General features: G+C 38.9%; 1 protein-coding gene across 1 annotated transcript in view; it reads right to left on the reverse strand.

Annotated features, from left to right (window-relative positions):
- LOC122093991 (telomerase Cajal body protein 1) overlaps positions 1-12,965 on the reverse strand; it is a 24,852-nt gene extending 11,887 nt beyond the window's left edge. The window contains exons 1-7 of the mRNA XM_042664561.1: positions 12,642-12,965; positions 12,338-12,542; positions 12,187-12,249; positions 11,321-11,376; positions 7,565-7,645; positions 4,297-4,370; positions 3,949-4,031 (exon numbers count right to left, since the gene is read on the reverse strand). Of these exons, the coding sequence (XP_042520495.1) occupies positions 3,949-4,031; positions 4,297-4,370; positions 7,565-7,645; positions 11,321-11,376; positions 12,187-12,249; positions 12,338-12,519 (539 nt within the window). The 5' untranslated portion in view covers positions 12,520-12,542; positions 12,642-12,965. The remainder of the gene's footprint in view (positions 1-3,948; positions 4,032-4,296; positions 4,371-7,564; positions 7,646-11,320; positions 11,377-12,186; positions 12,250-12,337; positions 12,543-12,641) is intronic.
- Between the last annotated feature and the right edge of the window lie 497 nt (positions 12,966-13,462).

The raw sequence follows: 13,462 nt of genomic DNA on the forward strand, positions 1-13,462 counted from the left end.
TGATGCTTGTGTTTTTGCAAAAGCAAACTGAAAGTGTTTACTCCAGTTCAAATAATAGAAGTATTGTTCCTTTCTCATTAATACAATTTGATGTGTGGGGAACTGCCCATTGTGTATCTATGTCTGGATATCGATGGTTTGTCACATTTACTCTCAGCTTACTTGGATCTATTTGTTATGCCACAAGCATGAAGATTTTCACTATTTTTAGTTATTTCATCGCTTGGTTCAGAACCAGTATGATGCTAGATTTAAAATATTGCGCACTGATATTAGTAAGGAGTATGTGGATGATGCCTTTTCAATATTATCTTGATGACCATGGCATTGTCCATCAAATCAACTGTGTTGATAATCCAGCACAGAATGGAGCGGAAAAAAAGCACATACACTTTTTGGAAGTCCTTACTACTACATATCTTATTGACCAAATGTCATCTCAGATCTTGGAATCTCGTTGTCCTATTGAGGTGCTTACTGGGTCTTCGTTGTTTTTATTGGGTACTCTGCCACACAAAAAGGGTACAAGTATTATCACCCCCTTTCTCGTCTTCTGTTAGTAACGATCGATGTGGTGTTTCATGAGAAGGAGGCCTATTACCCTATGTCAGCACCTCTTCAGGGGGAGTCAATTTGATGCAGATCTGAAGACCTAGATCCGTAGGAAGAAGGCCAACCAAAGTGGCCAGCATGCGATCTAAACTTATTGATGATTTCCAATTCTTATACATTGTTTTATTTCATGCTTTTAAATCTTTGGTTTAGTTCAATTGAACCATGGTCCATGTTGATCCAATGTCGATTCAATTCAAGTGAATCCTTTATTGCCTTCTTTATCCTCTGTTTCTATTCCTTAGAACTAGCAGGAGGCTCTTGCAAATCTATGATGGAAAATTGTTATGGACGAAGAAATGAGGGCACTTTGGAAGAATGACACATAGGACTTGGTAACTCTTCCACCACATTAGAAGCTTGTGCGATGCAAATGGGTGTTTGATGCAGTTGGGCGTTGGGTTTAAAATATCTTTTGATTTGATTCCTTCTTTGCTTTCCTTTTAGAGATAGAATTTAGTTTGGTAGTATTCTTATTTGAGTGAGATTTATTTCTATTATAGAGTATATGCACTATTTGTTTCAGCTTCAAATATGAAAGTAGGTTTATTTTCGATCTTTAAATAGAGTTATTGTACCCAACTGAAGGATTGAATTAAAGGAATTTGAAAGAATGTGTCTTGGGTTGGAAACGATGGCTACCGTGGGTGGTTTTCTTCTTTCACCTGTCTAATATTCTCTCTCCATCTCTGTTCTCTTCTTCTTCCCCTCTCCCTTCTTCTTCTATCCCTGTTTTCCTGTTCATCATTACTTGGTACTGTTCATCTTCTCTGCTAGGCGGTAATACCAAACATCCAAAGAAGCTTGCTGAACCCTTGTCCTTTACCAATTGACCTTGAGGTTAAGGTCGAAGGTTGCTGCCTTGAAGGTATCTCAACCTTAGAGTATTACCTACAAAGCTTGGTCCCACTGCGAGAAGTCGACTCGAAACCAAATCTCGTTCTGCAACTTGCGGCAGGCTTGACAGTAGCAGCATAGTTCACGTTTCAGCTCCTCTGTTTGAAGATTGGTCGCTAGGATTCACAACGGTTGGGGAAGGCGAACCTGTTCCCAGATTTTTGTGAAGGTTGGAACCTTGGTCAGGTGGCTGGATCGATTTCTGGGTTCTGTTTTACCCCTGATTCTGTTTATCGTGAGGAAGAAGAAGCTGATTCTCTAATTTTGCAAGTAAGAACAGTTGTTCAAAATTACATAAAACCCCCTGGACCTGAACTTTAGTTCTGTTTTATACCCACTCTTCTTCAATTTCCAGAATAACCCATTCTTTTAAAGTTTTAATTCCAGAACTACCCGGTTGCTATTTACTTACTTTTAAATACCTCCGGGAATTATGTGTTTGCCACCCAAATTCTTAACTTAAGCTATTTATCATTCTTGTGGGCCCATAAGCGATTTGATTCCAGCTTTTGGAACCAGGATCCGCATTAGTGTTTACAGTCAAACGAAAATCTGATTGAACTGTGGACAATTACAAAGCTAGATTGGTTACCAGAGGATTTACTCAGACTTATAGAATACACTACCAAGAAACATTTGCTCCGATTGCCAAGATGAATACCATCTAAGACATTAGCTCTTGTGCAGTTAACATGGGGTGGGAGCTGTAACAACTTGATGTCAAAATGCCTTCCTCCATGATGGGCTTGAGGAGGAAGTGTCCAAGGACATGCCTCTAAGTTTTTCTAGCAAGGAGACTCAAGAAAAAGTATACAAACTGAAGCGCGTATTGTATGCGCTGAAGCGATCCTCCAGAGCATGGTTTGGTCGTTTTCACAGGACTAGTGTCAGTGGGATGTAAATAAAGTAATGATGATCATACTCTATTTATCAAGCAAGTTGGTGATCAAGTTACTATCCTCATTGTATATATTGGCGAGATTGTCGTCACTGGGAGTGATCCAACTGAAATAGCTAAATTAAAGGCTTATCTGGGCAAGGAGTTTGAGATTAAAGATCTGATAAGTTGCGGTACTTCCTCGGTATTGAAGTGTTTCAATCTACTATAGGTGTATTTCTATCTCAACGAAAGTACACTCTAGACCTTTCTGAAACTAGGATGTTAGGGTGCAAGCCGACTATTACCACCCTTAAGGCCAATACTCATCTCAAAGGCAAAGATGACGAACCAATTGATAAAGGTCAATACCAAAGATGGATGACTCATTTATTTGTCCCATACTAGACCAGACATCGCCTATGTTGTTAAATGGTGAGTCAATAAATACATGATCCCTATTCTTCTCATATGGAGGCGGTGTTCTATATTCTCCACTACTTGAAGTCAGCACCAGGAAGCGTATTTTGTTCTCACCTTGTGATCATATACCTATAGAGGCATATACTGATGCGGACTAGGCTGGTTCCCTAGATGATTGACATTCCACTTCAGGTTATTGCACTTCTGTTGTGGTGGCTAGATCAAGCGCAGAGGCTGAGTTTTGAGCCATAGCGCATGGTATTTGTGAGTTACTTGGGCTTTAGGATCTTCTTCATGATCTGCTTGTGCCTATCAAATGCCTATGATGTTGTTTAATAACAACAAATCAACTATTAGCATTGCTCGTAATCCAATTCAGCATGATCGCACGAAGCATGTAGAGATTGACATGCATTTTATCAAGGAGAAGCTGGAGTAGGGTCTTATATGCCTTCCTTCTATAACGTTCTAGAGATCAGTTAGCAGATGTCCTTACAAAAAGTCGTAGTGGTTTTTCATCCCATTTTGTGTAAGGGCATGTGTGATATCCATGCACGAACTTGAGGGGGAGCATTGTAATATTGGTATAAGGGTAGACTTGTCATTAGAGGCATTATTGTGCTTGTATTTATATCTCATCTATTGTAAATAAAAGTGTGCTGGTGTCAGTTAGACACAAGTCACAACTCCCCAAAATCAACAGATGTTTTGTCAGCTTTTTGGAGAATAAATGTCATTTTTGAAAGTGAGACTGCTTAGGAACATTTGCTTGTTTAATCCACAGTTGTCCAGGCGCCTTGGTAGCCTAGGTGGGCACCTTGCGTCCAGGCGGCCTCCAACGCCTTGAGTCACTAGATGCATTGACAACTATGGTTTAATCAACGACTCAAGTTATCCCCAGGACGTCCAACATGAAAGTTCCAGCATAATACAGATTGCATGTACAAGTGTTTAGGTGGCCTGAGCAAAATATGCTAACAATATAGAGTTATTGAACATACGAAGGAATTAACATACTGTCAAACATTACCTCATCTTTAATGGTGTTTGATAACAAGCAATGCAAAACCACAAAATCTACAAAGCTAAAAGCATCATAATTTTAAGTGAGACATAAAAGAAAGTTAAAAGTTTATTACTTAGTTCCAGCATGGTTGAAAGCAACTGAAAAGGCAGCAGTTATCTCATCCATAGCATCATAAGCCCGGTAGGTGCAACGCAGCTGTAAATGGCAGTAGAACCATTCAGTACCACACATAGCAACATAAACCACCATTAAGCACAGAATGCATTTTACAGCATCAAAGGTGAAGTCAAATGACAGAATAGTGGAGTCCAACCACCCCCTTCTTCTGTATCATGTGAGTTGATGGACCATGGAAGGCTAACTTTATAGTATCTAAATCAGGATTTTATTTCTTCCCTTTGCATCTTGTTATGCATGTTTCTCTTAAGGCATTCATTTCTATAACATAGGGATTCAGCACCTGGCCAGAAGTAGCATCCCAAAGATGAACAGGATGGTCACGACTGGTACTTGCAAATACAGCCGTAGTTGGATCTGAAATCAACCAGAATTCCACAAGTTATTTTCCTATTATACAAAGATTCCTAAGTTTAAAAATCAATGGCATGGAAACAACACAAGAAAAATGTGTAATACTGAGTTTTGTGTTAATAGTCCTCCACTACTCTGATAATTAATGTTAGACCACAGGATTACAAAACTAGAGCCATTGTCCATGTGCTCTGACAATATTACTCTAGTAAATGAAAGTTTTGGCTTCACCATTTTACCCTTTGACTTAGTGATCCATCAGGAACTAAAAAGGTTCCAGGAACCATCCAAGCAATCCAGCATCAGCAGAAAATGCGCCAGATTGCAACAATACAATCTCGAAAGCATCAATGATAGGCTAATAATTCCCAGAAAGGACAACAGGGAACATATTTCCGTTGCAAAATTGTAACTGATCTAGCAAGACCCTTTGACTTAGGGACTAACCGCCAGACTCTCATAAGGAAATAGTCATGCCCTCACTAAAGTAACAATTATAGCTTTCAGTGCAGTGGTAAGCACTTTATCCGTAAAGGCCAACAATTGTTAACCAAAGCGTCGTTGGTGTTGTCATTGTTGTCAACAAGTGGTCAACACATTAACATGAGAAGGTGAAGAGTGGAAGAGCAAGGAGAGGCCAGTGTAAAGAGGTTTACAAGTTGCAAGGGAAATGAGAAAAGCAAAGACTGCAAGTTTTGTGCTGTGGCAATAACTTCACGGGTGTTTTGAAAGGTCATTCATTGGGAATCTGTGGAAGCTTAAAACATGAGAATGGTATATCTCTTAATTAGCTTTCCAACAGTACAAGAATCTAAACCATATGATATCGGAATTGGAAGTAATGACTTGATTATCAGAGACAGCACATATGCCCTCGGAATCGGCTTCTGCATATGCATCAGATTGAAGGTCAGTTTTGGATCCCGTGCACTGAACATGAGTAGAAGGTATATGCATGAAAGTTGTAGCCCTTTGAGTTAGTTTTCATATGGAAAAATAATCAAGTCAATCTAACATAAGACGAGGAAGTAATGGCCGTTTGAGTAGGAAGAGGTCACAAAACTGGCCTCAGTTCGGCCCGACCATATTGCAACTGGTTGGCAGAATGCCCAAATGCAACCAGTCCGACCACTTTGTGCCGGTCACAGAGAAGTCCGACCAATTGGAACCAAACGAAAGCTGCATGAGGGCTAAGTTGGAACTGGTCACAGGGTGGTCCATCCGGTTCCATAGGTCTGAGCACAATGCACATCCCACAACTTTTAGGTGATTTTAAGGGGTGTTGAAGACTTACAGTTGGAATTACACTTTGACCAAAATATGAAAATTGTAGATTTTTGGGCATAGTTTCATATGCAAAAAGAATCGGACCATTTGGAGATATACAAAAGACTTATGGCCTAAACACTGAGCCTAGGTCAGTCTTCCAAATTGGATACCGGTCCGACTGGCAGCAGTGCAAAATTTGTAAATACACGATTTTTGTGGGTCTTTTGCTTGGGGTTTTCACATATAACCCTAGGCTCGATTGTCAGAAGTGTAAGACAGAACATTATAGAGGAAAAGAGGAGAGAAAGGAGAAGAGAGAGGCTCTTAACTTCAAGCCCAAGAAAATTTCCCTCACACTATTCCTTGATTGTGAGTTTCTGAGAGGGATTCTTCAAGTTCTTAAAGACATCATTCAAGGGTTTACGAAGAATTCTTTGTAAAGGTGTGGCTTGCTCGAGAACATAGATTGAAGCTCTACAAATGTTGAGATGGAGCCTTTTTTTAGTGGAAGAGTGTTGTGTTGCAAAGAGAAGATATGGAGAAGTAGAAAATGAGGAAGAACACAAACCTAGGGTGTGGTGTTTGAGAGAAGTTTCAAGCATCCCAAGTGACAAATTGGTTGAAGCTTTGGGAGGAGACATCAAAGGATGTGAACCACACAAGGCCAAACAGCGTAGGTTGAAGGTAAACCTTTGTTTGGATTTCTCAGATTTATGTACTAGGGTGTAGACAAGTAGTTTGATGAAATGCCTAGCATAGTTTGAGCTTTATCGGGACATTTTAATTGTCCACTTTGTTTATAATCATAGGCAATTGAGTGGGTGCTCTCAATAGTAGGAGTTGGTGCTCCTTGATAGTGGTGCTACCTAACTTGGGTGTGGGTTACTAGGTGCTCCCTTGTAGTTGTAGCTGCATAAACTAAGGGCTGTAGCTCCTTGTAGTGGGTGCCACAAAAAGTTGTCTTGTGCATTGTATGTAGGCCAGATTTGGGTTGTAGCCCAAGCAGTCATTTGCACCGTTGATGTAGGCACATTGCCAAACTACGTGTCCCCATGTTGTGGTTTGCATTGCGTTGTGGCTGTGTGCTATGCATGATGGTTTGTGGAGGTGGGGTTGTATGATTTGTGTTGGTGATAGCCGTATATGTAGGTGTGAATGGTTGTATGCACATGGTCTTGAGTGCTAGCGACACCAACAAGGGAGTTAAAGAACAAATCAGCTAAAGTCAAGTTTTTCGTCATCATTATTTCACCCCAAAGTTCAAAGAAGCAAATTTCACTTTTTCTTTGTGACTTCCAAAGGGAATCGCAAAGGGGATTAGAATCGCCTTGCTGATTATGCTGCTCATTGATTATGCAAAGAAATAGGAACAGTCCATCAAATAATGCATTAATAATGCTTCTTGAGAAACCCCAAATAGGATATGCAAGCATAGTTGCAGGAGATGTTAGGATCTGACATTCATCAAAATATGGTTACTCGGATTTCCAGTTTTAGGATCTTCAAAATTTCGAATAATATTTCAATTTCAACCGAAATCAAAACAATATGACTATGGAAATTGAGTATCATAATGGATAAAAATTTGCAAAATGGAACAAAGTTTAACCAAAACAATTTGGTTTTGACAGAAATCAAAATGGGATCGAAATCCGAAATATCAAACCTTGCCACCAAACACCCACACACCATGGCCTTGGCAGAGCAACAAGTCCTTTCGCTCCCCCATTAGGACATCACATGATGTAATCATATAAATTAAGTTTGGCAGGTGGACTAGCACTGTGGTGTAATGTGAAACTTCTGAAATCGGATCCCTTTTTTTAAACCCATGGATTGGCTCTAAATGTAAGAAAATTGGAATACAAGTCTACAAATGCAATATACCAACAATATTATCTTCTCATCCCAGAAGGTTATAGATGCACCTGAAGCAGACATGTATGGGTACCAGCAGTAGTCATAAACAGACTCCCCCTCACTCACAACAACGTTTGCAACAAATGAATCTGCAGCAAAAGATGGAAGCTTGAATATTATGTTAAGAAACTATATTAAGCTGAATATCATAGTCCAGAATACTCCCCGGATTATTTCAGCAAGAAAATAAAATTGTATACTGTTAATCTCTAGCCTGAGGACATCATACCATCTCAGCCATGTGAATTCTAGATGAATTATTTCAGCAAGAAAATAAAATGTATAATGTTAATCTCTGGCCTGAGGACATCACGCCATCTCAGCCATGTGAATTCTGGGTCAATCCTTTCAACTCCAGCATCTTTTTTGAGTCTGTTCTTGAATTGTCTGGATTTTGATCTGGACTGAACTCTAGAGATGTGCAACAGTTATGAGAGTGATCCGAACTGATTTTCTTAAATTATAATTATTGGGTTGCAATTTATTTCATGAAAATTGCGACAGATTAGAGCCCTAGTTGACTTGTATTGAATGGATTTTAGAGAAATTGAATACTCCTTAAACCACATGGTATGTTGGGCCATATTCATTTTTTGGTCAGAACTTGTATTTAATTTGGATGAGTCCTTGAAACGATGCCAATTTACCTTCGTAGATCTCAACTACTACTTATAATTCCAATTTGGTAACTACATTTTATACTATTATTAATTAATTAAGATGGCAACCACAGAAAGGAACAACACTGTTGGGTACCCTAGTGAAAGGAAATTAGAAGGGGAAATTTTTTGTGTTTGATGCTAATAGAGTGTGAACATTGTTTGTGTAATGTGTAATGCTCACTGGTTTGTGTGCTTGGATTGAGTTAATTTAGCTCATAGTGTTTGATGCTCATAGTGTGTAATGCTCTCTGGTTGTGTGCTTGGATCGAGTTAATTTAGCTCATAGTGTGTAATGCTTTCAGCCCCATTTAGTTGGGATAAGGCTCTGTTGTTGTTGTAGTGTGTAATGCTTTCTATTATTAGTTTTTCCTATACCTTCGATGCTTCAAGGTTGGAAGAAATGGTTACCAATTCACAACCCAACATTCTGACAATGCAAAGTGGACAAGTGCAAAATTTGAAATATTTGTCATGTTAATGGTAGATGAGGTTAAGAATGGCAATCAGACTACCTGTACATTCAACAGAGGAGGTTGGAATAACATTAAAACTAAGTTTGAGGCAAAAAGTAGTTACATATATTCGATGATGCAGTTAAGGAACACAATGAAACTTAAGCAAGATTACAGCAATTTTAGAAGATAGTTGGAGACCTAGGTTTCAGTTGGAACTCTATGATCAGGACCTGCACTATTGGCAACAATGGTATATGGGATAGGTGCATTAAGGTAATGGAGAATTTACTACCTAAATTTATTTCGTGTGTATTTCCCACTTACGAAGTGACTTTATATAACATGGATTGGATCAGTTTGGTCGAACCATGTGAAACCTGGAAAATTCCTCGAAACCAGTTATATTTGAGTTTTGACCTCTGGTTTCATTTTGAACCTCAGCGAAACTGGGAGATTTTGGTCAAAACTGGGAAATTTCAAGGAGATTTAGAACCCTACCTCCATGAATACACCCTTAAATCTGCATCACTACAGACGTACTCAATTGTAACATAAATAAAAAAGAAAATACTTCCAACTCAAAAATATATTTTTTTTTATGACAGAAATGTTACCAAACAGACCTCAGTAATAAGAAGATAGTGCCAAAATATGGTTTACCACAGAATCATGAAAATAGTTACGACTGATAAAAAAAGGATGTGTGACCATTTTCATTATCTAATTGTGCTCATCTATAAGAAGAGAAAGAGAGGTCAAGGGCATTGCACACTTTTTTTCTTTTTGTGAGAAAAATAAATTCTTTACCAAAACGAGAAAGAGATACAAGAAGCCACTAGAAAAGGGGAAGAAGGAAAAAATTACAAAAGTACAATATAACTAAAGCAAAACCCATCCCTCAGAGAGAGGGAACATAAGGCTACAGGAAGGAGAGTGAAAGGCCCCAGGACACCACAATAACCATGTTCATTAAGGAATCAACACATCGAGAGGAGACTACAGGTAACTTGCTTCTAACATCAAAAGTGATGGAGTCCCAAATCTAATGGAAAGATTTGGAGTTGGAGTTCCATTTTCTAAGATTACACTCCATCCAAATATGGCTAGTGGCAGCACCAAAAGCAAGCTTACCCACCACATCACAAATTGACTTATCGATAGAGGACATGTCCAGCCAGATCAATTCTCTCGTGAATGGAAAAATCCTTCGTCTCCTTGGCCAGCATTAACCAGGAGAGCGTTCCAAACTGAAGTGAAGAAGGGGCAAGCAAAGAAGAGGTGGTCCAGATCGTCCAAAGTGTTCCAACAAAAACTGCAAGATGGGGGAGACTGAAATCTGACGATGAATAAGAAAGGACTACATTGGGAGATAAATGGAGACGGCATGTCAAATAGCAAAACTGTGCCGGGGGATGTGGCTCTTGAACCAAACTAACTTATGTCAGGGAGACATAATGTCACGAGCTCAAATGAGGTCCCAATCCAATTTGGAACTGAAAAGGCCTGAAGAAAAAGTAAACCAAACAAAAATTTCTTCCCTACCACTAAGCCTTCTGAGAATGGAACATGGCATTCCAAACGGAAGATAACAGGGGAGAGGAAGTAGTAGGGGGCCAATCAATATGCCAAATGATATTTGCAACCATAGTTTGCTTTCTAAATCCCTAACTGTAAATGGCTCTTGCCCTGACTGAGTGGAGAAGAACACCCATGGGGTGCCAATGGTCTACCCAAAGGTAAGTGGAGGCACCATCATTAATTTGGCAGGAAGTGACCCCAAGAGCAATAGGTATAAGCTTCGAAATCTTTTAATAGACCCAAGAAGCATTAGTAAAAGAGGGAGTAGGTCAAATAGAATCATTGTGAAGAAGCACAAAGTACACCCAGTCAACCCGAATACTTTTTTGTTTTTTTTTGCTGCAAGATTCCAGATTAATTTGAAAATATCAGTAGAATTAACCTCTTTGATTCTTTTCCAGCAAAGACCTCCTCTTCCTTGGGAAGACAAATAGTAGCCCAGCTGACAGGGTGGAGGCATATACAAGATTCAAATCCCTTCCAAAGTAAGGCACACATTAGGGACTCCAACTTTATGGCAGACTGAGATAACCCGAAAATACTAGACCAATAGATGTAAAATGACTGAAGGACAAATCTTATCAATTCCAGGTGACTGGCATAAGAGAGCAACTTGCCCTTCCAAAGTTTGAGCCTCTTACGCATAAGATCTAACATAGGATTGTAGTATGGGCTGTAAATATCTACAAATATAGGAATAAAAATTAAGCCCAAAACTAAAGCAAATAAAAGACAAGAAGAAGAAGAATAACGAAAATAGAAAAAGGAGTAGAGAGTATTTGCAAGTTACAAGTTTGCAAGAACTAAATTGCACATTTGAAAACACAATAACTACTTCCCATTCCCAAATATCGTAATGTCAAGAACACTTCTTCTTCTTCTTCCTTTTTTTTTTTTTTTTTGGCGGGGGGTGGTGGGGGTGGTTCTCTCTAGAGATAAAAACAGGAGAAAAAAATAACCGTTCTGATCAATAAGTGCTAAGAAGAGTGGAAGGAATATGAAACCATAATCATGTTCATGCAGGCAATATTCAATCAGATGCATTATTGTATGAGAACAAACACCATACCTTCATCAACAATTGACGGATAGGCATCTACATGATTGACATCAAAATTACCTGGTCTAACGAACACAACAATAATGGATCAAATCTCAAAGAATGGATAATACAAGAAATCATATATAGGAGATCATGAAGGCAGAATTTTTTGTTGATACATATTTCTGTATTCTTACCCCTCCCCCTGATCTTTTTCACACAGAATACACTATAGAACTGAAGGATACAAAGGTTAAGGCCTATAGAATATATCCTCTTCAAGTAAAGTCGTTCATGCAAAATAAACTCACACAAAACAAAATCTTATGAAATTGATACAACTGACTCTATTACATCTATGTTACATGGACACTGAAAACCCAAGGCCCCCAATAGGGACCTTCCCTTCATGTCTAAGTTCTTAGTTTCTAGAACTTGGTTCTCTATTCTTTGTTGGACTCCACTAGGTAAAGAAAAAAAAAATTATTTCAAGGTCCACCATAAGAGTTTGAAGGCCATTTGAGTAAAGATGCTAAGAAGAGTTTGTAAGCATGTCATATGTAATCTTCAGCTTTACCTTATGCTTCTTATAGTAAACTAAATGAAGATATTTTTACAACGCTATTGCAGCTGTTGGTTGGCAATGAAGTTTGACCAGGAGTTGTCTGTACTACTACGGGGGACAACCAGACAAAAAGCATCATTCTTCTGTTGGTACATATTCACAAACCCAACGAACAAAATGAAATGGAAGAGAGATTACATTTTTCAGTGTTCTCTTACTTTTCCATTCTTTTGTTGAAGTACAATCGAGAATATTTGCAAACGCAATCGCAAAAATAGAAAAGTGAGAAAGAGAAGTTCAAAGAAACTAAGAGTTTCAGGAAACTTACAAATTGAATATACGAAGAGTATCATCATCAGAACTTGAAATGAAACAAGAACCATCAGGAGACCTACAATAGGGTCACTATAGATATTCAGGAAACGATGAAAATAGAAAAGATGAATTGCAGTAGAAATGAATAAAAATGAGTCACTTACCATTTGATGCCTTTGAGAAAATTGTTGGGATTTGAACCTTTCCTGAACTGGTGGCAGAAATGGTAAACCCTCTTGGGAGGAATATCGAAACGAAGCACAGGCCACGAGAACACATCGCCTTCCGGTGTAGCTTCAGCGGTTTCGTTCTCCACAGCAGGTTGCAACCGTTCCTCTTCTCCCATTAGTTCTGTAACAGACGTTATTCCTACATACATTTTGTGTGCATGAGAGAGAGAGAGAGAGAGAGAGAGAGAGAATGCAAAAAAGCGAATAACAGAAATTAAGAAGGGGAAAAAGGGGGTACCCGTTTGAGCTCACTGATGATCAAGAAGTGAGAGATCGGAGCTTTAAACTTAGACTATCGCCTGCTTCAGAGTTGAGAGAGGAACCCTCCAGTGAACAGTTCGATCACTCTCTTTGGAGGGGTGGGGAGGAGGTATCAAACTACCAACACAGGACTACAGGAGCTCTTCTGTGAAGATCCCACTTTGGTTGCAATGGCGGAAGAGAAGGAGAACAGCAGCAGCTACCGAAGTCCCGCCCAAATGAGCGCTTTGGCACTTCCAAAATTTCGGAACAAACTGGAAATTTCAAGGTTACCCACAAGAAAAAATTCTCTCTCAATGGGGAAAAAAGAACAATAATTATCTGATTATACAATATCATAATTTATTTTAACCAATATATAAAATGCTTTTAAAATCTGAACCGAAATGTTTATTACCAAACTATTCTTCAGCAATGGTGATTCAAAGCACTGATTATACTCCTAGAATAGTGAATGTGATTCTCATCATTAACTCTCATCCCTATTTTATTAAGATTCAAATTATCTTATCTGAATTCAATCAAAGGGCACACTTGGTTTGGTCTAGCAGTTTTCAGTGCTCAATGGAGTATCTGCCTAAGGGTTGGTTGGTCATTTGATCAACTCTTCTCAAATGCATCGATGCTTGGTTTGCATCAATTTACTTGCTTTCCATGAAGTGTGGTTTTGGGCCCCTTCCAAAGTCTAGGGTCAGATCGATTAGATTAAGAACAGATTATCCCTTTCCGTTTTCACCCTTGACTATATTTCTCTATTTTTGAGTAATTACTTTTTCTTTTGTAGTTTCACTCTCCCTC

Source organism: Macadamia integrifolia, chromosome 11 (assembly GCF_013358625.1).
Source record: "Macadamia integrifolia cultivar HAES 741 chromosome 11, SCU_Mint_v3, whole genome shotgun sequence".
NCBI lineage: Eukaryota > Viridiplantae > Streptophyta > Magnoliopsida > Proteales > Proteaceae > Macadamia > Macadamia integrifolia.